This window comes from Leopardus geoffroyi, chromosome E1, assembly GCF_018350155.1.
Source record: "Leopardus geoffroyi isolate Oge1 chromosome E1, O.geoffroyi_Oge1_pat1.0, whole genome shotgun sequence".
NCBI lineage: Eukaryota > Metazoa > Chordata > Mammalia > Carnivora > Felidae > Leopardus > Leopardus geoffroyi.
In genome coordinates this window covers 61,321,202-61,347,203 of record NC_059330.1, presented here as the reverse complement: position 1 = coordinate 61,347,203, position 26,002 = coordinate 61,321,202, and the positions used below count along the sequence as shown (strand labels likewise).

At 55.5% G+C, this 26,002-nt stretch overlaps 2 protein-coding genes across 14 annotated transcripts in view; one reads left to right on the top strand and one right to left on the bottom strand.

Annotated features, from left to right (window-relative positions):
• The window catches only part of B3GNTL1 (UDP-GlcNAc:betaGal beta-1,3-N-acetylglucosaminyltransferase like 1), a 98,870-nt gene extending 73,469 nt beyond the window's left edge, over window positions 1–25,401 (top strand). For 6 of the 11 annotated variants that reach the window (XR_006715254.1, XR_006715253.1, XR_006715256.1 and 3 more), the window contains 7 exons: window positions 2,639–2,734; window positions 8,930–9,054; window positions 14,306–14,441; window positions 14,530–14,598; window positions 14,944–15,018; window positions 21,652–22,316; window positions 22,552–22,785. Coding sequence is in view for 5 of the 11 variants with exons in the window: in XM_045490007.1 (XP_045345963.1) it covers window positions 2,639–2,734; window positions 8,930–9,054; window positions 14,306–14,441; window positions 14,530–14,598; window positions 14,944–15,018; window positions 21,652–21,732 (582 nt within the window). In the remaining 6 variants the exon portion in view is untranslated. Of the gene's footprint in view, window positions 1–2,638; window positions 2,735–8,929; window positions 9,055–14,305; window positions 14,442–14,529; window positions 14,599–14,943; window positions 15,019–21,651; window positions 22,786–23,922 lie in introns of those variants that run through there. The other 5 variants (XM_045490007.1, XM_045490009.1, XM_045490008.1 and 2 more) reach the window with 5 other exon arrangements.
• The window catches only part of TBCD (tubulin folding cofactor D), a 160,819-nt gene continuing 159,414 nt past the window's right edge, over window positions 24,598–26,002 (bottom strand). For all 3 annotated transcript variants that reach the window (XM_045490002.1, XM_045490003.1, XM_045490001.1), the window contains one exon: window positions 24,598–24,788. In XM_045490002.1, the coding sequence (XP_045345958.1) occupies window positions 24,774–24,788 (15 nt within the window). In that variant the 3' untranslated portion in view covers window positions 24,598–24,773. The remainder of the gene's footprint in view (window positions 24,789–26,002) is intronic.

Sequence of the window (26,002 nt, the reverse complement as noted above, 5' to 3'; positions counted from 1 at the left end):
GTTCTGCAGCTGTGACTTCCCGGCACAGAGATGGTGTTCCAGAAGAAAACCTAAGACAGATCTATGAGGACAGCAGGTGATAGGGTTAGGGTTTGTGTGCACACACTTGGTATGCATTTTGCAATTTTTCTCCTAAGGTAAAAGGTCTGGAAGGGAACACACTGTAAATTTAATACTTTATTTCTCTGGGTGGTACAATTAGGGATGGTTTTAGTTTTTCTGCATGATGTTCTATATTTTGTGTCAATGAACATATATTAATCTTGTACACAGAAAGCATTTTCAGAACAGAAAATTAATGATTCCACTCAAAATTTTTGAGTGTTTTCTTTATAAACGAAAGAAATTGCATTGAATATAAAAGTATAATTATATAGTTATGTGTATCTTTTTTTCTCAAAAATTTTTTCCTGGAAATGTTTTTTTCAAGGTGGAGCCAGCTTTTTCTCTGACTATAATCTTGCTTTTTTGTTGATGTTTAAGAAATTCAAGGGTGCCTGAGTGGCTCAGTCAGTTAAGTGTCTGCCTTTGGCTCAGGTCATGATCTCACAGCTCGTGAGTTTGAGCCCTGCTTCAGGCTCTGTGCTGACAATGTTGAGTCTGCTTGGGATTCTCTGTCTCCTCTCTTTCTATCCTTATCCCACTCTTGCTCTCTCTCACAAAATAAATAAAAATAAACTCTAAAATTTTTTTTTTTTTCTAGAAAAATATAGGGACGCCTGGGTGGTTCAGTTAAGTGACCAACTCGATTTCGGCTCAGGTCATGATCTCACAGTCTTGAGATCATCCCCAAGTTAGGCTCCGCACTGAGTGTGGAGCCTGCTTGGGATTCTCTCTCTCCCTCTGCCCCTCTCCCCTGCTCACATGCGCGCGCGCTCTCTCTCTCTCTCTCTAAGAGTAAATAGATATGAAAAAAGAAATTCAGGAAATACAGAAAAGAATAAAGCAAATCCTATGTAACCTCAGCAGTCATTGGCAACTGCTGTTATTATTTAGGTACATTCCCTTCCATACATTTATGTATTTTATGGACTCATTCCAAATGTTCTTTATTGTATTGTGCTTTTAAGTGTGAAACTGAATCAAGGAACCCTCATTTAGGGTGGGATAGAGGCGGGCAGGGGGAGCTGTGGGCCCAGCACTAGTTAACAATCGCAGACCCAACAGGAGGAGAGGCACCTTGCAGGAAGGTTTCCTGCTGCTCCGGCAATAGCCCAGCCAATGAGAAACAGCCACAGCCCAGCCAATGAGAAGCCACCATACTTCCAGCCCCCCGGTATAGTCCAATAGACATTCTGTTTACAACAGCCCCGCCCAACCTCCCGCCTCCTCTATAAAAGCCTCCCCGCCTTACTCCAGACTTCCATGTAATTCTGGTGAGGTTTTCCTGTCATAGGTTATTTCTAGAGAGTTATTTCTAGAGAGCGTTTTGTAAGTCCTGGGAAAGTGAATGGGGTAATTGCTGAAATGTCAGCGGTGCTCTGGGCTCAAGGCTGTGGGACGTGACGGCGCTATGAGAACAGAGCCCCAGGAGCCAGTTAGGAGACCGACCCGCCGTCCCTGCCTAACAGTCCTTGAAACCGCACACCTGCCCCTGCCTTGCTTGCTTTTCTGTAAACACCAGTTTGCTCTACGTCTGGAGGCTCCTTGTGTTTTTCTCCCATGCTCTAACATTCTTCGATGTTTCTACCTGGCGAACGTGAAATAAAGACCATGTGCAGTTTGCTCTTGCCGCTGTTTTCGCTGCAGAGGCAGCCCTGCACGTCTGCCCAGTCTCAGCATCTGGAGACTTTTTCTTCAGCGTGGCTACATATATTGAACCAACCTTGCAATCCTGGGATAAAGTCCACTTGGTCATGGTGTAGGGTCCTTTTTCTATGATGTTGGGACTCCATTCACTAGTGTTTTGTTGAACATTTTTGCAACTGTATTCATAAGGGATCTTGGTGTGTAGTTTTGTGATATTTTTGACTGGCTTTGGTGTCAGGATAATGCTGGTCTCTTCCAGAATGACTCAGGAAGTGTCTCCCACACTTTTCTGTTGTTTGGAAGACTTCGTGAAGCATTGATATCAATTTGTTAAATATTTGATAGAATTACTGGTGAAGCCCTCTGGACCTGGGCTTTTCTTCGTGGGAAGTTGTGGTTGGGGTTTTTTTTTTAACTACTTTTTCAACCTCTTACCTGTCATAGATCTATTCATAGTTTCTATTTCTTTTTCAGTCAATTTCGATGATTCATGTCTTTCTAGGAGTCTGTCCGTTTCATGTACACTATCTTTTTATCCTGTTTCAGTTTTTCTTGTCATAATTAAAAGCAACATATTTATGTTTTGTTTTCACATGAAGCTTCACCACCAGTCAAAAGCAGGGGCACCTCCTTATTGAACACAATCAGTGAGCGTTAACCTGGGAACAGGACCCCAGTGGGGCCACTCATTCTGTTGGCCCCTCTTCCCCCATCTGTTAGCCTTGGGCACCAGATACTATTGATGTGGCTGTAAAGTCCCTTAACTGCTGTACCTCAAAGAAAGGCAAATTCATTTGTCACTTTCTGACTTACACTTTGTGGAAGATAAGTTGTAAGTTGTTTGTGATAAGGTGTTCTCCAATAATCATGTCAGTGTCGTTGCTTCTAGGTCTTTACCTCCAATGGCCCAACTGTGATCATGCCCACCTGGTTCTGCTCTCGGGCATGGTTCTCCTACGTGGGCCCATTTGACGAAGGCGGGCAGGTAAGTGTGGGCCCCTTGTGGGCCCCCTCCTCTGGGGTAACACTCTGGGGTGTGAATTCCCTGAATCCCAGCCCTACCTACTTCATGGGTGCTGTGCCCTCTCTGGGGATCCAGGGATTAGGAAAATGCCTTCCATGAAGGCCTTCCCAGCACTTCTCCTGCCGGCTGGGCTGAGTGTTCCAGAGAGTATCTGAGGCCCTGGCACCACCTGGGATTTCTGTGTGCAGGCCCAGGCTACCTCATCCTGGCTTAACAGCTGTTCGTAGGAAAGCACAGGCCGTGGAATCACCCTCCTGTTCACTCCATGGACTGGGCCACAGCTAGTGGACATATGAGTTACCCTGCCGTGCACTCTCTGACCTTCCCGTCTCTCCACCTTGCTGGGATGGGAGACCAGGTCACTTTGTCATGGAGGTGTGTTAATTCATGATTTTAGGGCATTTGGTATCATCCCTGTGTTCCTGTTTCTCCCCCCAAATTCATACAGATAGAACTATGTACGTGTGATACCACCCTGCCCAGGGGCCCCAGTCTCGGGGACTTCAACTTCACCAGCGGCAGCAGGGGCCAAGGCAGGCAGAGCTTTTTTTTTGGCGGGGGGGGGGTGGCTCTCAGCCAACAAGTTCTCCCTGACTGTGAGACAACAGGGTGGGTAAAGGGAAACGCCAGCAAATCTCCCCACCTAAGCAGGTGCTACAAAAGGCCCCTGTTCTCTTTGGAGCTGAATCCAAGCACCCGCTTTCATATTCTTCTGCAGAAAATGGCCCAGAAATGGTCATCGGGAGGTGATCCCTGAGGAACACTGACTGAAAGATCTGACAAATCCCTAATTCACAGCCCTGAGTGGTCTCAGGGTTCAAAGTACATCAAGCCTTTTCGCTCAAGGCAATTCTTCCTGGAGTAGAAGTACCTGGGGGCAAAGAAAGGCCATCAGTCCCTTTGTACCAGGGCTGAGGGACCAGAGATCAGAGACCAGAGACAAGGGATCAAGGATCACATATCAGGGACCAGAGATCAGGCACCAGATATCAAAGACCAGGGATCAGATATTAGGGACAGCAATCAGGGATCAGGGACCAAGAATCAGATATCAGGGAGCAGAGACCAGAGACCAGATTTATTTCAGGGACCAGAAGTCAGATTTCAAGCACCAGGGATCAGAGACTATGGACCAGAGACCAGGGATCAGAGTGCAAGGACTAGGGACCAGAGATCAGGAACATTGATCAAAGTTCAGGGACCAAGGATCAGAGATGAGGCACCTGAGATTGGGGACTAGAGACTAGAAATCAGAGAACAGGGTTTAGGGACCAGAGATCAGGGGCCAAAGACTACAAATCAGGGATCAGAGACCATAGACCAGAAATTAGAGATCGCAGACCCAGCACCAGGAATCAGAGACCACGGACCAGAAATTAGAGATCACAGTCCAGGCACCAGGGATCAGGCACCAGAGATCAGGGGCCAGAGACCACGGACCAGAAATTAGAGATCACAGACCAGGCTCAGGGATCAGGGACCAGAGTTTAGGGACCAGAGATCGGGGCCCAGAGACCACAGACCAGAAATTAGAGATCACAGACCAGGCACCAGCGATCAGGGATCAGGGACCAGAGACCACGGATCAGAAATTAGAGATCACAGGCCAGGCACCAGGGATCAGGGACCAGAAATCAGGTTTGGGGACTGGCCCTCAGGTAATTTTCCATGGGCCTTAGTGAAGAGCCACAGTCTACCCAGGGCCAAGAGCCTGTGGCTCCTACTTTGTGGAGAGAGGGGCAAGTGGCCGAAGCAGCAGAAAACAGTCCAGGTGCTAAATGATGTAGCAGGTGACCAGAGGTGTGGACTGGGGTGGCCCAAGGGTCAGCAAATAAGCCAGGGCTCCAGGGGGATGGAAATAGTGGTTGTGAGCTGGACCTACAAGGTGGACAGGTTTTAACTGGGAAATGCACTTGCAGAGGCAGGCTGGGAGGGGGAGGGGAGATTTGGAGGTAGGTACCGTGCTGGCACAGGGTGGCATCCAGCTGTGGTAAGCAGCCTCTGCTACCAAGCTAGGGAATCTGAATGCCTCCAGAAGGCAACCAGTTCAGGCCCTTACACAAAAAGGAAAGTAACAAAAAGGCCTTTGTTGGTTCTGAACATGCCTTCTGAGGGCAGGCTGGCCTGGGTGGGAAGGTCGGGAGAAGGCCCGTCTTTCCCCGGGGAGAACTGGCTGCCCAGAAAGGCTGGCCGCCAGCACTTTCCCAATGTGCTTTTTTGTCTGGTGGAAAGAGCCGGCTGGAGTTGGCTTGTGAGGGGGGAGGCCACCCTGCCCTCCCCCTGCCGCGTGCAGCGCCCCCCATGCCCTGCCCTCCCCACACTGTGTGCAGCCCCCCCACGTCTTGCCTTCCCATGCAGCACCCCCCCCCCCCAACGCCCGGCCCGCAGCTCAGAGCTCTCAGTGTCAGCCATTCTGGTTGGTCTTGGCGGCTTTTCATTTTTATTTGCGTTTCTGAGACCACTAAGGATGTTAAACAATTTTTATGTGTTCATTGGCCGTTTGTTATTTTATGAAATGTCCAAATCTTTTGCCCACTTTCAAGTGGGTTGTTTTGTGGTTGTCAAACTGGTGGCATTCTTTTTTTTTTTTTTTTTAATGTTTATTTATTTTGAGAGAGAACACATGAGGGTGAGCAGGGGAGGGGCAGAGAGGGGGGTGGAGAGAATCCCAAGCATGCCCCACACTGTCAGAGCAGAGCCTGGTGTGGGGTTCCAGCTCATGACTCATGAGATCGGGACCTGAGCGGAAACCTAGAGTTGCACATTCGACCTAATGAGCCCCCCAGGCGCCCACATTGTTGGCATTCTTTACCGGGTATTTGCTTGTGGATGTTTTCTTCTATTTGACTTCTGCATTATGGGATTTCCTCACTTCCACAGCCTGAGGACATCGGGGCCATAAGGCTGTGGCTCCCATCCCTGGGGGGGTCTGTGTCGCGCCCCCCCCCCCCCCCCCGCCCCAACCATGGCCTGCACACTGCACACACGGCCTGCACCGTGTCATTGCTGCAGGAAGGCGGCGACTCAGCCATCCGGGGCCAGCGGCCATCACCCACTCTGGGCTGTTTAAATTTCTCTGGTGTTGAAGGCTTGCATTTTGTTCTAGTGGTTATTTCTGTATTTCTCTCTTTTCAGATGCCCTGAGTCCTGTGTATGCTTCTTAAACCTTCTCTGGTCTGCTATTTTCCATTTTCGAAAGGTATTCTGACGCTCATCTGCTTCCTGTACAACCTGCAGTGAGACCCTCTCTTCCCTTCTCCCGTTTTATTGTGTGATTTCCAGTAATGTTGGAAGACATACACACGTGGATGCGTCGCCCACCCGACCCTGGGTCCACAGCCATACACGTCCCGCTCAGAACGTGGTCCTTGGTCCTGCTACTTGAGGGACATGGCCGTACAGAACACCCTTGGCTCATTTCCTTTCCTTGAGAGTGAAAATTCTGTTCTGCTCTTGCCTTGGTTTGTTGCTTTCCAGAGTCTGACGCTCACCGAAGTCTCTCTACCTGGTGAGCGCGTGATCGTGCCTGGAGGCTCTGAGGGTTATTTCCTTGTTAAAAACTAATAGCTTCACAGGGACTTAACTGCTGCGCCTTTCCGGTAGGTGGATACAGGTCTGCTGTGTTTCCCAGAGTTTCCTTGGCACGTACTTTTCAGTGTGCCCTCTGCTCTGTCGTTTTCTTCTTCTGTTTTGCACACTCTGGTTTCACATCAGTGGGAAGATCCCTGGCTTTACTCTCAGGAACTTTCTCTCCCACTGCTACGTTTCTAGGCTTCATTTCTCATATGATTTTATCTTTTCCTCCTATTTCTATTTTGAGCTCAATCAATCCCCTCTTATTTTAGAGGTTTATTGAGGAATAATTCACGTACCATACAGTTCATCTGTTTAAATGTGCAGTTGGATGTATTCTAGCAAATCCTCAGGCACACAGCATCACCAGTCTGCTGCCAGGAGCGGCCAGGCTTGGGAGGCACACCCTTCCCCCCTACCCCCCCACCCCCTGACACCCCCCCACACACCGCTGCCTGGGTCCCCCTTGCCTTCTCAGGTGCAGGGACGGTTCGGTGCTGATCTGACTCCTGGTTCGGGGTCGTCTTTGTTGTGGTTACATCAGCGGGTTGAATTTTATTCATCTGGGGAAGTGTCTGACTTTCTGCACTCTCTCCCACTGGCTCCGTGTAGATGACTTTGCGTGGCCCTGTTCTCAGGGATCCACACGACCCGCTCTCCTGCCACTGTCACACGCAGCTTCCAGAGCGTATCAGGGACTGGCGCCTGCTCTGTGCTCCCATCTGCCCCAGGACCCCAATCCCCTCTCACCCCATCACCAGGGTGTGCTGCCCTGCCCGCCACACCCCCACCTCCGGGACCCTCAGTGTGCCCACCCCGCCTGTCACGCCCCCACGTCCGGGACCCGGCACAGTCCTTGGTTCCCAAAGTCAGCTCCAGAGTGTCTGTCCACCTGGGTCACTCTGTAAGGCCAGCACAGGCCCGGGAGTCCTAGCCAAGGAGTCTGGTGCACGCTTCCTTGTATTATGGGCGGACCCCGAGCCGGCCGAAAGGTGCCACGTGCTCACGGCAGGGTGACTTGGGCACAGAGCCTGTGGCGATCCACAGCAGTCTGACGGTGGGGAAAAGCTGTGAACACCCTCGTTTCCAACGTGCGGGTGGACAAGTGCGTCAGCACACGTGACTTGAAGGACTAGTTTTTACAAAGACCACGGTGATGTGAAAAGATTTATAATAAAACATTAAGGTAAAAACCAAGCTTCAAAACTGTTGGCGGCTCTGCTGAAAGTGTGTCCGCAGGAGAATAAACACGTGGGCCACACACGGAAGCTCAGAGCAGCTTTGTGGTGACAGAGTCACAGGTGATTCTCGTAGGTCCCTTTTTCTAATTTCCTGTCTTTCCAAACCTTTATAGAGCAAACTGTGACCATGCACTTTACAGGTTTAGGAACAGGAAGGAAAAGGTGGGCTTTCTTCTTGGGATCTGGAAGACCTCACCTTCAGGGTTTCCTTCTTTCTGGCCAGAAGGAAAGTCGTGAGAATTTACTTGAATGTGGCCCTGGAGTGCCACTGCTCCCCACAAGGCAGAGAGTCTGAGCCACCGTCCACCCTCCTGGGCACCTGCTCACCAGGAGCGCAGACTCCTGTGGCTGAAAACTGTACAGAGGCTGAGATGGTAGCGGTGACGCAGCCTGGAAAGAGCCTGGGAACCAAGAGCTGAGCCGGGAGTTGCGCCCAGCGCAGCGCCCAGCGCAGCGCTTCCTGGTGGGGCTCAGCCCTTCCCAGAAGCGTCCGGCCCAGAGCCGGAAGCAGCAGTGCTCCTGGGGAGCCAGGCGTACTGGGTGTCGCCAACGCTGACGAGACCTGGCGAAGAGCCAGTCTGGGGACATGCTTGCCGCGTGGAGCGGTGGGAGATGGGGTCTCCCTCGGGATTCCATGCCCCCGAGGGCAGCCGTGTGACCCTCCTCTTGGGGAGAGAGGCAAACCGGGCAGCGGCCAGGAGGCCCTGGAGACGCCGCAGTCAAGTCGCGGGCTTGGCTGTGGCGCCCGCGCTGCCTTGGGCTTGTGAGCCGGCCTGGGGTTCAGGCTGTAGACCTGTACAGTCAGAGACCAGGCCCCGGGGCGCACCTTCAATGACGCACTGCTTACAGCCAGGAGGGTGGGCAGGACCCAGACCTCTCCGCCCGCTGTCACTCTCGAGTTTAGGGAATGAAAAGGGGGCTGAGCCAGTGTCTGGCTTCCAGCCTAGGTGCTCAGTGCTGAGCTCGGCCAGCCCGACCGGCCGGGGGATGGTGGGAGGCTGAGTTCTCTCAAGACAGGAAAGCTCTCAGGTCCGTGCAGCACAGAGACCCCGTTTGTGTGTGTGTGTGGGGGGGGGGGAGCATAAGCCAGGGTGACTCTGGGGCCTTTCGTCCACCCCTGTGACCCTAGCTCTTCCTGGCCATCACGTCCTCATCCTGAGATGACGTCCCCACACTCGAGTGCTGGGCACGCCAGTGACACTGGAGCCTTGCAGATGAGGCTGGGCGTTACTCCCCACCTGCAGTCACCTGAACTAGTGCTCACACGGAAGCCTCTGGCACAGGCGTGTCTTCTGCGCTGAGCGAGACACCAGCAACATCGATGCTTCTGCTTCCCCCGCAGGGTGAGCCAGAGGACCTGTTGTTCTTCTACAGCCACCTCAGAAAGGGCGGCGGGGTCATCCGCGTGGACCAGAGCCTCCTCCTCTACCGCTACCACCCCAACGCGGCCACACACTCTGTCCTCGAGTATGTACGTCCCAGGGTTCCAGACCTGGTCTGGGGGCCACGAGGGGCCAGGGTTGAGCATGAGGGGCTGAGGTCCAGGGTCAAAGGTGAGGGCTTAGGGTCCAGGTCGAGGTCCAGGGTTGAGCATGAAGGGCCAGGGGCCAGGGTCAAGCGTGAAGGGCTGGGGTCGGGGGAGAGGCCGGGGGCCAGGGTGGAGGGTGAGGGATGGCCAAAGTCGAAGCCAGGATCAGTGGGGTAGACACAGGTCACCTGGGGTGGGTCTCTACCCCAGGTGAGCGTGGCTGGTGTGGGTACACAGAGTCTGTGGCCTTCATGGGGGAAAGCCGTCCCAGGGTCTGTGGTTGCGCTTTCCCCAGGATGAAGGCCACGTCTGTCCCCTTTTTCACAGTGAGGTAGAATCTTGCGTACGTGTCCCGTTGAAGTGTTGGTCTCAATTGCCGTGAGCTGACGGCAGCCTCCCAGTGAGCCTGGTGCCCGTCTAACTTGGCTACAGGTGGGCTCATTGTGCCCTCTCTGCCCCCGCCGAGGGGGCTGCTGTGATGGCATCTGCTCGGCCCCATGTCCCCAGTGGCCGGCGTGTCCTCGGGCGTGTCCTGCCCGGGCGGGAGGGGTGGAACATGGAGGAAGGCGAAGCGAGGGAAGGGGCGTCTTCCTGTTTCTTCGGTTTGAACTGTGTGTGCATGGGCACGTTTCTCACAATTACAAGTGTGTGTCCCCTTGGTGCCTCACGGTTGTGCCACTGCTCACTTTTGGGAACAGGGTTGGAGGAACTGGGCCCTCTGAATGCGAAGAGCTTGACCCCGGGGTGCGTTCCTGTCTTGGAAGCAGGGTTCCACTGTGCTTCCCTGTGAGAAGGCTGCAGCTTCTCAGCTGAGCGGCCTCGTCTGGGGAGGTCTGCCATCCACCTACACGGGGGGGCGTGGTGCCAGTCTGTGTGACGGTCACGTGTGGGGCCCAGGTTGCAGTATCCATGTTGACTCGGGAGGTCAGGCGTATTGTTGCATGTTGAAACTTCCGTTTTCCGGCTTTCAGCAGAAGAGCTCGATTTTGGTTGTCCTCTGTTAAATCTGAATTCTTATATAATAGCTTTGGTGGGGCATCATTGTTTTGGGTTTATTGTCATGAAGCTGACTCTGTGCCAGTGTGATTTACACCCAAGGGGAAGAGGTCATGTCACAGGACAAAGCACCAGATGTGTGTGTGTCTAATCTCAGTCTCCACGTGAAAAACCCCAACAGAAACAGTCCGCAGCTACAGTTGGAGGTTTTGTGCCACGTTCCAGTGACTAAGAGAAACAGGGAAGTCTGCCAGGGTACCGGAGTCACACTGGTAACCTTGACCTGACTCGGGACATACACTCGACCACAGAAGACGTTGTCCCTTTAAGATGCAAGATGGACAATACTGTGGACCAGAAAACAACTCTGAATCAATTTCAAATGATTACAGTCATACAAGGTATGTTTTATAACCACATAGAATTAAATTAGAAATCATTAACACATCCTAAAAGTCCAAAATACTTGGAAATTAGGCAACCAAGTGAAAAAAAAAATCACACAGGAAATTAGAAAAAAATTTAATTTGATGAAACTAAAATGGTCACAATTTATAGAATTCAGCCGGAGCACACAATCCACACATTTGCCATGAACGATTGAAAACACAGTTAAGGCATCTATGTGGTGGCACCAAACATAAAATGCTTGTGGGTAAATTTCACAAGGCGTGTGTATGTCTGCAAAGTCTGCAGGAAATCCAGGAAACCCTGTAGGGCGGACGCAGGGGCGCCACCTTCGTGGTCGGAAGACTCGGTAACGTTGGTGCTCAATCTTCCCAAACTCGCGGTCCCAGGACGGGAGCCTGCTGGCTTCTTTGTGGAAATTGATATCTAGGTTCTGAAATCCTCGTGGAAAATTACAGGACCCAGAATGGCCAAGACAGCCTTAAAAAGAGCAAAATTTGAGGACTCACCGTGCTAGATTTCAAGACTTACTCTGAAGTCTTACACGGCGGTCAGGAAACAGCAACAGCATTGAGAGAGACCAGGGAAACAATCCAGAAATACACTCAAAATTGTATCACAGATTGATTTTCAACAAAGTCTCCAAAGGCATTCAGTGGAAAAGGAAAGTATTTTCAACAAGTGGAACTAGATATTCACATGAGAAAAAAAAGAAAGAAAATCACAGACCATACAGAAAAACTAATTCCAGGTGGATCTTAGATATAAACACAGAAACAGCTAAAGTAGAAAACATCTGGAGCAAACACTAGGGGACGTCTTCACAACTTCAGGGCAGACAAAAACTTCTCAGGATGTGAGAAGCATTCACCATTTAAAACTTCATAAAGTGGACTTGATAAAAATTAAAAACCTTTGCTCATCAAGAGACACTGTTCGGAGGTTGAGTGGCAGACTGCATTCTGAGAGGAGACGTTCACAATCCATGTATCTGAAGGGACCAAATGGGAGGCACGTACAGGACCCCGAGCACCCACAAAGAAAGGCAGAATACTTCCACAAACAACATTTCACAAAACAATACCGTGTAACACGTAAATAATGTAAACCCACTACACATCCAGCAGAAGGGCTAAAGGTAACGTCTGCCAATTCTAAAGGGTGAAAGAGTGTGGCTCTACCAGAACTGTCATACTCTGCTCTCAGGAGTGTAAAAGTACATCCTCTCTGGAAACCTGGCATTCTTTAAATTAATTAATATCCCCGGTGCCCCAGCAGTCCAGTGTGGGTGTTTAGGCAAGAGACGTGAAAGCATTGTTCAACATATTGCTGCTGATATAGCCAAGAACTGGGAACAACCCAAATGGCCATCGATAATTGAACAGATAACCACTGATAGACACAGGGACCGGGGTTAATGTCAAAGCAATATGGTCACTAAAGAGGCCAGACACAAAAGATGCTTTTGTGGGATGGCGCTTCCTGGAAGCGCTCCCACCAGGCAGAAAGCATGCTGTTCGACATCACAACTACTCCACAGTGGGGGGGAATTGCCGCTGGCGTGTGCACGTGGGACTGGATCCAGCGTTTGGTGACAGTAATTAGAACTAGATAGAAATTAGATCCATGACATAGGGGACATTGGGACCCCCCCACCCATGCCATCAGGGCTGGGACATTGGGAACCCCCCCACGTGCTGTCAGGGGTGGGACATTGGGAACCCCCTCCCAACATGCCATCAGAACTGGGACGTTGGGAACCCCCCCCCACGTGCTGTCAGGGGTGGGACATTGGGAACCCCCCCCAACATGCCATCAGAACTGGGACATTGGGAACCCCCCCCAACATGCCATCAGAACTGGGACGTTGGGAACCCCCCCCACGTGCTGTCAGGGGTGGGACATTGGGAACCCCCTCCCAACATGCCATCAGAACTGGGACGTTGGGAACCCCCCCCACGTGCTGTCAGGGGTGGGACATTGGGAACCCCCCCCAACATGCCATCAGAACTGGGACATTGGGAACCCCCCCTCACATGCCGTCAGGGGTGGGACTCCACCACATGCCATCAGGGCTGGTACATTCGGGACCCCCCCCCCCCCCACGGCCATCAGGGGTGGGACCCTCCCCATGTGCCATCAGGGGTGGGACGTCGGGGCTCTCCTCTGTCATCATCGTGAACGTTCCCATCCGTGTGTCCTCACCTTAGATTCTCAGAAGACAGGGGAAAGGGGTCTCTCTGTAGGACTCAGTGGTGGCCCACAGTGTGGCAGGAGCCTGCGTGTCCAGGAAGGATCAGCTGCCGGCCACTGGGCTTTGTCCGCACACGCCCTCATCTTGTTTGCATGGGATCACTGTCTTTTATGTTGAGAGGTTTCTCTCTTTTTTGCAGCGTGAGGCTTTGCCACCCACAACACAAAAGAAGTGATCTCATGTTAGTTTCTGTGTTGGATTAAATGCTTTGAGCTGTGAGTGGCAAAACCTCAGAGTAATGAGCTTTAATTACACCCTCGGGCTTGTCGGGAGTTGAGTTTCCTCAGACTCTGCCCAGAGGCCCCCCTGTGAGAGCTCTCCCGGGTTGTCCTTGTATTTTAAACTGGGGATGGCCAGCGGTTACCTCATTGGGCAATTTTCACCCTATTTCCCGCGGCCACCTTCCCAGCCCCGCGGCCAAGGCCAGTACAGTGGATGTGGGGCGGTCACACCTTCCCCCACGTCTTTCCACTTGGACCACATGCAATGGCTCCCTGACCGCACGCGCTGCCCGCCGCCCTTCCCGCGTGAGCACCACCTTCTCCTATGGCCTCTCTGACCCAGCGGCCGCCCGGGGACAGGAAGGCCGTAGCGCGTGGGCACGTTCTGGTCTGCGGGTCGCTGGCCATGCCGCTGCGGGAACTGTCCTGTTTTCCGTAAGGCACGTGCGTTTGTGACAGTTTCTAAATTGTATCATCAGGTGCCGGCATCTCAGGGCCCCGGACACCTGAGCAGACTGGAGGTGCGGGTGGCTCCTCTGCATGGCCCCTCATCCCTGCGCTGCCTCATCCCTGAGCTCCTGCGTCGGGGCTGGGGCACGTCTTCAAACGTCCACAAACACGCTGGGGCATCGCGATAATAAGTTTATTTATTAGAGAGCAAGTCGGGGAAGGGGCAAAGAGAGAGAGAGAATGAATCCCGAGTAGGTTCCAAGCTGTCAGCACAGAGCCCAGCGTGGGGCTCAATCTCATGACCCTGGGATCATGACCTGAGCTGGAATCTAGAGCCAGACATTGAACCAGCTGAGCCACCCAGGCGCCCCTGCCCTCCAGATTCTTAGCGATGCTTTCGAGACTGCGATTTAGGCCCTTTTCACGTGCGACCACATTAAACAGGAAACAGCTGAGTGTGCCAGCCCCCCACCCCCGTAGTGGCTGGGCCTCCAGCCTGCTTGTAGCAAGGCGCCTACGGAGGGGTCCCCACACGGACCAGGCGGGAAGCTCCCGCAGGAAACCTTCTCCTCCAGGCGGCTCTTGGGACATGCCCAGGCTCTTGTGCTCGCCTGAGCTCACCTGACATTGGGGTGGCTATGTCCCCTCAGGCTCCCCAGGGTCTGTGCCTGGCGTCCCTTGGGTCCGTGAGGACACGGCCCTGAGAAAGGCATGCGCCACTGGGTGTGAGGGTGGGTGAGGCAGCGTGGCCCTCGCTCACCCTTCATTCCTTCAGCCAATGCTGGGTCGGGAGGAAGGTCTGGGGACAGCTGGGGGCCCCGCCCACGTGGTTCACCCCCCCCCACCCCCGTGCCCCCACAGGACCACCATCTGGACCCATCGCGTGCGCTTTCTGGAAGAGCGGGCGCTGCCGCACTGGGCCACCTTCACCATCTGGAACGCGGGCAGGCAAGGCCGCCGGCTCTATCGCAGCCTGACAGCCGGGATGCGGCGCAAGGTGGGTCCCCGTCCCCCTCCCCGTCCTCCCCCTCCGCCCCACGCCTCCCACCCTCCCCGTCCCTGAGGCTGGTGTCCTGCACCCCCAGGTGGTGGCTTTCTGTGACGTGGACGAGAACAAGATCAGGAAAGGCTTCTATTGCCATGAAGACTCTCAGGTGCGTGGGGCCCAGGAGCCCCTCCAGGGAGGGCCTGGGTCACACACGGGTCACCACCCCTAGCCCGCCAGGAAACAGAGCAGCCAGTGCACAGAACCTTCCTCCCCGGGGAAGGCTGCCTGCAGCCACACAGCTGCCAGGCCCAGCACAGGTGAACCCATTTCCTGGGCGACTCGGGCCCCAGAGTGACCAGTGTCCCTGCCTGGCCCGTCTTCCCACTGGAGGGCACCTCAGGGCCGGACAGGGGTGAAGGCTGCGGGGCGGCCACAGGGGCGCATGTCTGGCGCGTCAGGGCGTCCCGAAGGCCAGCACAGAGCCGAGCCCACGACGCCTCTCCTCCCTCAGGAAAGGCCGAAGCCCCGTGTTCCGATCCTGCACTTCCGAGCTGCACGGCCGCCCTTCGTCATCTGCGTGAAGCTGGTGAGTGTCAGCCACGGCTGGGCTCCACTGATGACGGTGTGGCTGGAACAAGGCCCCAGCTGTGGGATCAAGACGTCTGACACGTGGCCAGGCATCCAGGCCCTTGGCTTAGGCCACCTGTCTGGAGCCGTGGTCTCGGGCCAGGGGTGGTGACCGCTGCTCTCGGGGGTCCGCTGGGGTGTTGGGAGAAGCTGCCATGGTGCCTGTGTAAAATGGGCTGCATTTCTATAAAAGCAACGTTTTTTGGAAACCTGCTCAGTGCCAGGCCTGAGGCACCTTCCGGGTGCTGATCGGATGCTGTGGCAGAGACGAAGGGTGGAAGGTGGTGGAAGCGTCCCTGAGACACCCCTCTGACCCAGCACCGTGGTCCCCGTGCCCAGGTTCGTCCTGAGAACTCTCCCCACCACATCCTCCCCACCCCCTCCGCAGGGTCCCGGGCACACGGGTGCCCGCTTCTCAGCTCCGGCTTTGTGTTGGGATCACGCAGCGGGGTCCTGGGGACCCCAGTCTGCTTGCCCGCGTCAGGCTGGCCTGTGGATCTACTTGCTGAAATCCGGCTGTGAGCCCTGGTCACGTCCAGCCTGGCAATGGCAAGGGCACAGTCCGGACGTTCTCGTGCCTGGAGACCTGAAGGGTCTTGGGAGGCCCCGCCCCCAGCCCCACCGCCTTCGTGAGACCTCCAGCGGGCTCGGCCCACCTCTCCCGCCAGACGTGCCCGTAGGGCCGCCTCTTGCGTTGCTGACCTCCAGGCACTCTGCATAGACTCTGGTGCCCGTCCTCCGTCCGTTAGAGCCGCAAACATCTTCTCCCACGTGGGACTTGCCTTTCCATGGAGGCTTCCAGGAAAGGTTACTTCCCACACGGGGACATTCATAACCTTTCTCTTACGATGAACACCTGTGTTCTGTGGAGGAAATCCTTCTCCGGGGTCGGAGAGCTGCATTCTCGCTTGTGTAAATATACATGTCATCTTTCACATTTGGATGCCGAGTGCACCCCAGCTACGGGGCCAGTGGGCTCAGGTGGGCGGGACAGGCATGCAGGGCCCAGTGCTTGCTGCGGGGGGGGGGGGGGGTGCCACGGGATGGATGGGGACACGTGCCACCTCTTCCAGCAGCTGCCAGCCCGTGAGGCTGAGCTGGAGGCGCAGTAACCAGGGCACCAGGAGCCTTCGTGGAGGCGCAGTCCGTCCTGCTCTGAGCCTTGGGTTCAGGGAGGGGGCGCCCTTCTTCCCCGCTGGCTGCTTTAAGACCCTGTGCGGCCAACACCTCAGGTCGGGTGGGGCCGGTGGCCCGGGGAAGGGCCCCCAGGTGGGGCTGGGAGCACGGCTCCAAGGGGCTGGACTCTGCCTCTTGCTGGAGGGGCCATCCCGAGTCCCAGCCTGTGGAAACTGCCAGAAGCAGACACGTGTTGTCCCAGACTGCTGTGCCGGTGCTGACCTGTTCCTCAGCGACAGACGACTCACTTACAAGGTGGCGGTTAGAGCCACGTGGCCGTGAGCCTTCCTGTGCGGTTTGTGCGGAAGCGTGTCCGTCTCTCGGAAGTGGGGGGTCACGGGGTCACCGTGTTCAATGTTTGGGGAACTGCAGTTTTCCACAATGTGGCACCATTTCGCGTTCCCACCGCAGCACAGGGGCACCAGCGTCTCCACGCTGTCCGCTAGCGGTGGCGGTCCAGCCGTCCGGGTGGCTGCTAAGCGTGCGTGGTTTCGATCGTGCGTCTTCCTGACAACTGATGATGCCAAGTCTTTGCAGCTGCTTGTCGGCCGTGCGGGTGTCGTCCTGGGAGAAAGGTCTGTTGGTGTCCTTTGCCCGTGTTTTATCTGGGTTTCATCTTGTCGAGCCGGAGTTCTTCGTGTGTTCCAGATGCAGACACCCTCTCCTGTTCTACAGGTTCTCCTTTTTCTCTCTTGACGGGGTCCTTTGGTACAAAAAGTATTTCATTTTGACAAAGTCCAGTTTATCTGTTTTTCACTTAGTTGCTCATGTTTTTGGTGCCACAGCTAAGAAACCACGGCCAAATCCAGGCCCGCCAGCTTCCCCCTGCATTTCCTTCTACGAGTGTCATGTGTGGTGTGCAGATGGCACTCTTGGGCATGTGTGTTCTTGGGCACATGGCGGTCTAGCTTTCCGTGCACCACGGCTGCGGCAAGCTCCTGTCCCCAGCTGTCACCCAGAGGTTTTGTCCTGCTTGTCTGTTTGCCAGCTTGGCCCTGTTTATTTACTGCTACGTGGTGACAATCACAAGCTAGCCCCACACAACACACGCTTCTTACCTCACAGCGTCTGTGGTTCAGAAATCAGGCACCAGAGGTGGGGCCCAGAAGCGAAGCTGCTGGTGAGGTGCCAGCCAAGACGCGGTCACATGGGGAGGCTTGCCCGGAGCAGGGTCAGGACTGTTGGCAGAAGCCAGACCCTGGAGGATGTTGGACCAAGGGCTTCAGTGCTTTGCTGGCTGTTTCTTGCCACTTGCCCCGCCCCCACCCCCATCCCCACCCCCTCCTGCAACGTGGCAGCATATTCTCTCCAAGCCGGCAAAGGGGAAGGGTCTGCTAGCAAGACGGACCAAGTCACACAAGTGACGTCCCACCCCTTAGCTGTGTCCCATGGCCGGTCCTGCCTGCGCTCCAGGGGAGGGGGTGACACAGACCCACCTCTGCCCACCTGGCTTTGGGTTTTCTGGTTTGAAAGCAGTTTCCTAAAAGGAAAGAGGCTGTTTAAAGCCAAGGTAAGCAAGGTTCCAAGTCGCCAGGGAGACTGGATGGATAATTATAAGGTTGTACAGGGACACTTCAATTCTGCACAAATGTACACGTAATTTTTCAGAGGAGACGAGCTCTGCTAAGAGTCTACTTCTCTGGGACCAAGACTGCCGGCAATTAGAACGCTCCCCACAATGAAAACCCCTCCTGGCAAGCAGGCTTTGGGTGGGAGGTGAAGCTCTTTTCCCATCCCTCACTCTCTGTCCCTGGAGGGACCCCCACAGGCACCAGTCTCTTGTATTTTCGGCCAGAGTCAGCCAACACAGACACAAACGTGTGGGATTTCTCTAAGCAAATGGCAGCATGTTCTACATACTTTTTCTGTATTTTGCTTGTTTTTACGTGATGTATCTTGCAGATTATTCTATATGAACCCGCTGGTACCATCTGTTACCTTTTTTTTTTTAATGTTTATTTATTTTGAGACACAAAATAATGTTCATTTGGTGACACACGGGAGCAGGGGAGGGGCAGAGAGAGAGGGAGAGTCCCAGGAAGGCTCCGTGTTGTCAGCACAGAGCCCAGTGTGGGGGCTGGATCCCAGGCTCCCCTGTCGTCTTTTAATCAAGCAAACTTCCTAGCACATCTCAGCCTTATCCCCAAAGCCCCAGGAAGCCAGCCTCATTCAGCCATCCCCACTGTTCCCGTGCGGTGTGTCCCCCAGTGTGTCCCCCATGTGGCTGTCCCCCCATTTGTGTCCCCGTGCAGCCATCCCCCATGTGGCACGTGTCTGTGTGCCATGTCCCTGTGCAGCCTCCATGGCCGTTGTGGGTGCTATGCTCCCAACTCCCCCCGCCCCCAGCATTGGGAAGCAAATCCTAAATTCCAACGTTATTTCCCAAGAAGATAAAAACCTTACAAAATTGACTCTGAGACAGAGATGTCACACCCAAAATTCCCCACACCCATCTGGTCGGAGGTCCCCGGGGCCTTCTGTGTTCTGCTCTTCCGTGGCTTGTCGGATCCCACGCTCGCATCGGGGGGCACCTGCGTGTCTCCGTGCGGCCTGGGGCCCCGGGGTCACACACGCTCCCTCTGCACAGGCGGGAGGCTGGCGCGGCTCCAGCCTGCGCGGCTCCAGGGGCCCCCCACCACCCCTGCTCCTGTCGGGGGCTGGACGAGCTCCGGGAGGAGGAACCCCTGGGGATTCGTGTGCGTATCCGCACACTGTTCGCTTGTGCGGAGGTTTCACCCCTTATCATCTGGTTAAGTCTCAACACACCTTTAGACCATTTTTATCATTTGCTATCAAACATACTGGTGCAGTGAATATATACGTGGGATTTTGCTGTGTCCCAGGAGGGGGCGGTAACATTCGCCCCCACCGGTGACCCTCCCTGCCCGCCCCCTGCAGCATGGCCAAATTCCGCCATGTTTTCACCTCATGGGGGAAGGTCTGTAAGGCCTTGTTACGGGTACGGAGGGTGTCTTTCCACGAGTTTAAAAGGATCTTTATTTCCCTTTTGGTGAATTATCTATTCATCAGCCCATTCTTCTATTGGTCTGTTAGTATTTTCTTTCTATGACGACAAAAGCCTCTGTGATAGGTCTTGTGAATTTTTCTGTCATTTGACTTTATTTTTGCCTTTTAGGAAAATTTGTTTAGATATCAAATTAATTGATTTTTGTATGGCTTTTGGAGGTTTATTCGTTCTAAGACATTAATTCCTCAATGTGAAATTTTAAAGCACATTCTCCAGGTTTGCTTCTGAGATTTCTGCTTTTTACTTTATCTCTGACCACTAGGATTTATTTTGCTGTAAAGATTAGAGATTCAGGAGCACCCGGGTGGCTCCGTCGGTTAAGTGTCTGACTCTTGATTTCAGCTCAGATCATGATCTCACGGTTCAGGAGTTCGAGCCCTGCATCGGGATTCTCTCTCTCTCTGCCCTTCCTAACCCCCAATACACACACACTCTTAAAATAAATACAAATTTAAAAATAAATAAAGTAGGGACTCAAAGTTTTCTTCCCATTTGGATGCCCACTTGTCCCCAAATAATTTGGGACTATTTGGGGAATTCCTATCCTTTCTAATAATGAGACACTGTATTTTTATGTTGGATCTACTTCCGGACTCTTGGTCTACTACTGTCTGTGCACCAGCACCGTTAATTCCTGGGCTTTATGGTATTTACCGTTTAGGAAGACAAGCCTTCCTCCGCTCTTCTTTTTTTTTTTTACAATTTACCTCACAATTTTCTTTTCTGGAGAAACTTTTTTACTGTGAACTACTAACACATTCAGACGATGGCCTACACATGGCCCACCACCTGCTTTTATGAATAAAGTTTTATTAGGACACAGCATATTATGACCACCAAACGGTCAGTGTTGCCGTATGGCCCTTTAAGAAACACTGCAGACATCTGCTCTAGAACGTGCTGCACAGGTTAATGTTGTGCCCAACAAGTGGCCCACCCCACGTCAGAAAAAAGCCTTCCCGCAGAGCTGCCCCGGTGCACATAATTTCTTTGCTAATTATTCTGCCGTGTGTGTGTGTGTGCAATCCCAAACCATACGGTCTGATGCTGTTTCTGTAGTTTGTGTGAAGGAGACTAAATGTCTGTGCTGTCACTCCATATCACCTCTGAGGCGGACTGAGCCCCCTTTCTTGTTGCCTTGCGGCATTCAGCCGTGTGAATGTCACACTGACACCCGTTTCTGGATTTATCCAGGAGTGGAAGTGTGGGTCCCGGACTGCACCCCCAGGGTGTCCTGTCAGGGCCAGCTCCCCGAAGCTGGGGCTCAGGAGGGGCTGTGGCTCTCGCTGTGGTTTTAGCATGCGCATCTGAGTGATGAGGCTGAGTGCCTCCCTTCTCTGGGACGCTTCTGATCGGGCTCCCCCCACTTGGTGGGGGCAACTCTTCCCCTGACAACGTAGAAGCTCTAATGTCTCTGGTTCCTGATCCTTTGTTGGTTATGTTAATTTACAGAAGCGTCTAACTTCAGTGGCATCTTGTTGAGAGGGAGCCCCCTCCTCCATTGCTCTCTGGGCCATAGTGGAGCTTGGCTGGCCTGAATACAGGTGTTTCCTTTGAAAGCTCCGGGCGGGCGCAGAGATAACGGGGAAGGGGGCGGAGCTGAAAATGGACAGCAGGTGGAGGAGAGTGCAGGAATTTCGGGTCTTTCCCACTTAAGCATTTCTAGCGGTGCCCAGTGGTCAAGGGCGTGCATAGCCAGGCTGACCCCCATGCTGGGCCCAAGGACAGAGGAACCCAACGGGGTGAACACTGGGCCCCTTGCATCCGGCCAAAGGCCTGTGGCATCTGGGACAGGCCACCAGGTGAGGGACTGGCTGGAGCCACAGCTGTTTCCCACTCAGGGAGCCATGCGGCCTGGCCAGAGCCAACACAGGCCAAGCTGAAGCATTATCAGCTCTGGGGTCATCTCAGGGAGCTCATGGGGCCACAGGTAAGCCCTGGATAGAGACTGACTCGAGGGTCCTCTCCCCATTACAGGGCTGGGGCCAAGAGGCCAGAGGGGTCTGCTGACAGCTCCTGGAGTCCGGGCTGGGGCCTCTGCAGCAGGGGCAGGGCATGGACGCAGATACGTGGAGAGGGAAGCCGGGTGGCCTGGACCAAGGGGTGAAGGGGACAGCTCCCTTCTGCAGGGAGGGGCCAGGCTCCAGCTCGGGGCGGGGGGGGGGGGGTGTGCCTGGGAGGATCCCCACCCCCACCTCCCACCGGTGACCAGCAGGACTTTGTGGCCAACTCTGGCAACATCCCCACCCCTGTCCGCCCCTCCCCTCTTAACAGAGAAGTTCACAGCAGAGCACCTGGCAGGCAGGCCCCCTTGGGGGGGGGATCTGTGGGGGCCACAGTGTGGGCCGGGGAGCCTTGATTGAGCCAGACTTGCTGTTCCTCCCACAGGACCTCACCGGGGGCGCATTTGAGGACAACCTGAGGTCGCTACACCTGCAGGAGGGCCGGGACTTCCTTCACTTCAGCTGAGGGCCTGGACAGCTGCCTCCAGGTGCGCCAAAGGCCCCCAGCAGCCACAGCCCAGGAGAGAGATCGAGGGCACCAGGGAGGGTGGCCAGCGGTCCCAAAAGGGAGCACGCCAAGTGGGAGGTGGCACCGAATGCGTGTGGGGCTGGCCCTTCACCTGGAGGGCACGCGCCTGTGTTTCTAACCAGGGTGTGGTGGACACGCGGTAAAATGAGGGGCCGTGAGCACACGGCCTGAGGAGTGTGTCCCTGACCGTCTGTGGGGCGCATACTCTCCTCTGCCACTGGGGGCCCTGCACCGCCGTCACCCAGCGTGTCTGTCCCGCCAGGAGCTCGTTAGCTCACGCTCCTGACGGACCCTGTGCCACGAGGACAAACGCTGCTGGGGGCTGCAGTCCGGCTGTCTGTGTCGATCTCAGGCCAACCCAGGGGCACGGTTCCCGTGTGACTCGGTTAGAGACGTGGAAACGCAGACCAGCAACAGAGCGCAGGCTGTGTGCTCAGAGCTCGCGGGGCGGCAGAGACTCAGCGTGGGAAAGGGGCGCTCAGGTGGCCCGCTGGCTGGGGGAGCACGTCTGGCTTTTTCTGGTTGGTCCTTGCTCGCAGGAGGGGCCGCTTAGCGGGGCTGGCAGTTCTCAACCGCGTCCTGCCCGAGGCTGCCGGCTACGGGGTTCGGGGTTCTCGCTTGGTTTCCTGAACTGGCTGCCGCAGGCCGTGGGCGGTCTCCGCACCCTGTCTCTCAGCTCCGGGAACCCCGGTGCTCAAACCCAGGTCGAGAGCAAATCCCGCCAGCCGTGAGCGACCAAGTCGCCTTTCGCTGCAGGGGAGGGAGCCAGCTTCCTCTTTGCCTCCGGACTCAAGGCCGTTGACATGCTGCCTCGTCGGCGACTTCTGCCGGAGGTAGTCAGGAGCCTGCGCCGAGAGCTCACACGAGGAAGGCCGGGATCCCGGGCTCGCAGGGTCTGTGTTCCGAGTGCAAAGCTCGGGAGGACCAGCATCCTGCCACAGTGCTCAGTGTCTTCCAGAAACATGGCTGCTCATTATACTGCCTACCTTTGGCTACTCTTGTCCGTTTTCAAATTCTACTCACTCCCCACATTAGCCATCATTCGTTTTGTGTACCTGGGGTCACTGTCTGCTGACCGTGCCTCCCTGCACAGAGACGCTCGGCTGCCCACGCTTTACCCAGGGTGTCACCGCCGTCCCCTTTTGTCCTCGTTCACGCCACCGCGGAGGGCACAACCACACAGGGTCCCAGCTTGGCATAACGTCCTACCCCCAAGAGGCCACCACAGCGAAGCTTCGCCACCAGTGTCGGGCTGGACAGACACGGATACTCAGGATGCAGCAGCTGCTCACGGGGACTGAGCCGTGGCCATGTGTACACGTGGCCCCACCAGCCCCCCTGCATGTTCCACCCCAGGCACACTGGCTTCCTGCTCCCCAAGCTCACCAGATGCTCCTCTCTGTCGGGCACCCACCTGCTCACCGCTCCTTTGGAGGGTTTCCCGACCGCTTCCCTCCAAGACAGCCCAACACACTGGCCATCACGTGTGGTTCCGGGCCCTGGAGCTGCTGACCAGGACGGTCCACGTTTGCCCCTGGCCACACTCCAAGTTGTTGTGAGTGCACAGAACCCCCGTCCTGGATCCGTCACCCGGACCCAGGGGGGCTCCAGAACCTGCAGCTGCAGGGAGGGTGACCCCGGTCACCTGCGTCCAAGCGAGGGTGACCCTCGGGGTCCGACGTGGCCGAGGGTGAGCAGGGGCACTGGGCCGTGTGCGGCCCATGGTCCGCTCGGCTTTCCTCACGCTGGCGGGTAAAGAGCTCTGAGATGCAGGGCCTCTGCAGGTCTGTGTGCAGCGACCGGTCTCCGTGTGTCCAAAAGGGCCCTTTGGAATCTTGTGGATTTTTAAACACAAGAAACAGTTCATCTTCTTGTTTCTCAGAAGCCGCGTGCTGGGTTTTCTGCAGCCAAGGTCCAGACGCTGCTCTGCAGGGCCGGGCTCCCCACCTGCTGTCCTCCCGCCCCCGCCAGCAAGGGGTCCTCTAGCTCGTCCCCCTCTAGCTGGTCCCCCACCTATGATGGAGTAAAATGGGAACTCCCTACTTACTTCAGAGAGGGAAGCACGTCTTAAGGCTCGAAATACAGTGAAAGTTAATTCACAAAGTAACGTACGACTTTCCCTTCCAGAGGGTCTGACGGGACACCGTCAGGGGAGCACACAAGGTGAACGTTCCCACATGGCGCCTCGGCCCAGGCAAGGAAACCACTCCCGCTGAAGGACGCAGCAAAAGCACCTGCCGCTCAGCCCCCGTCCCCGTGCACGCCAGAGAGGGCAGCTGGCTCCCCGGCCCTGACCCCGTCGGTCCTTGGCACGGGGCCCCAACCCCAGCACGGCCACCGCCTTCGCCTCTGGTGCGGGCGGCAGCTCCCGCGTCCAGCCCGCAGACGAGGCGCAGCCCCGCGAAGCGCCGTGCACACCAGCCTCACCGAGGGGCCTGGGCTCCGGGGAAGACACACCTCGCCAAGGTGAGCGGGTGCACCGTGGTGCTTCCCCACATCGCCGGAGAACCCGAGATCCGAGGACACACGCTCGCGGGGCCGTTCGCTGGGTTCCTGACTCCCGACTCGAGACTCTGCTGTGGGGGCGCAGCCGGGCTCAGGCAGGATGCTTGGGTTGCCCACCACCGTGTGAGGGTAGGTGACCACGTGCAACGCCCACAAGCACCGGGCACGATGGGGTGAGGCAGAGGCAAGGCTGGGCGCCCACCCCTTGGCCGTTTCTCTGGCCCGTCTAGGGTCGCTTGGGGCCACCCTCTGCCCCCCAGGCCCCCGCATCAGCATCACACACAGAGACACAGAACCGCTCAGAACATGATTTTATAGAAGGGGTTCCCGTGGACGTGAACACCAACATCCCAGGGCACGTGTGAGGAAAAGCCACCGCCGCCGTGGTGACGAACTTCAAGTCCCTTTGCACCGTGTCCAGCTGTCCCGTGCTGTCATCAGGCTCCTCCCCGCTGCCAGGCGGGCAGGGGGCCTCAGTGGGTGCCAGACTGTTGGGGACACAGCACAGGGTCAGACCACCAGCACCACCCCCTCTGGGCCCCCATTTCCCCAGCCACCCAGGACCCTGAGGCCGACATAACCCCAAGGCAGCGGGCAGAGGATCCCTGTACTTTTCCACAAACGTCATCCACTGTGTGTGAAATTTTCCTGATAAAAGCATATTTACTTGGGAAGCTGGCACTGCGCTTGGCCAGCTGATTGCACCCCTCACGGAGCCCCCTGGTGCCCAACGGAAGAGTGGGCAGGGCCACCACACTGTGTGGCACCGGAGCAGATGCAGGAAGTAACAGTGTGATTCCAAGCCTGAAGGAGAAGAGACAGGAAAGCCGACAGGACACGGCGAGGAGAGGGGTCCCGCCTGGTGCCGCCCTCCCGCTCACTGCGTGCTCTCGCGGTCCCTGCTAGCAGAGTAGCAGCCGTACAAGTGGGGGCTGTGAAGCGATAAACCCTTCAAATACAAGTGAGGCCAAGAGAAAGAAACAGATCAAGCCATGACCAAAGATCATAGATGTAAACCCAAACCCATAACCACACGTTAAATACAAGGGGACAAAACTCCAATTAAGATACTCAACTGGATTAAATACAGAGAAGACCTAACTACCATTTTTAAGAGACCCGTTTAAATGTAAGAAAGGAAATGGTATAAACATCCAAAAACCTAGTGCAGTTGGGTTACCCCTAAAGTAGATCTGAAGGCAGGAAGCACTTTTACAGATAAAGAACATTCCGAGTGACGTCACTTCCAACATGTCGCAACATCGCAAAGACGAGAACAAGGTGCTGCGCGTTCTCGGCCTGTCAGAGAAGAGAGGCCGCCCCTCTTCTCTCTCTTCCAGACAAGAGGGCTGGACTCGGACGCGGGCAGACCCTGCCGGGAGCAGAGACCACTGGGCAGAAGGCACGCCTGACGGCCAGACTCTGTGGGCACCATCTTGGGGGGACCCTGGGAGCACCAGGCTCACTGGTCATGATCCTGGAAAGTCCCCCACACTCTGGGCGTCTCCCCTCCAGGGAAGAGGACTGCCAGAGCCCCTGGCACCTGCGGGGGCACAGGGGGACCGAGCTGCCCCACGGGAGCCCATGGCTGAGGTCCGCTCAGATGACCGCAGACTGCCACACAGCCCACCGCTTCCCCGGCAGGGCTCCAGGGCCACGGCCGTGGGCCCTCTCTCAGACTCCGATGCTCCAAGGGGGACGG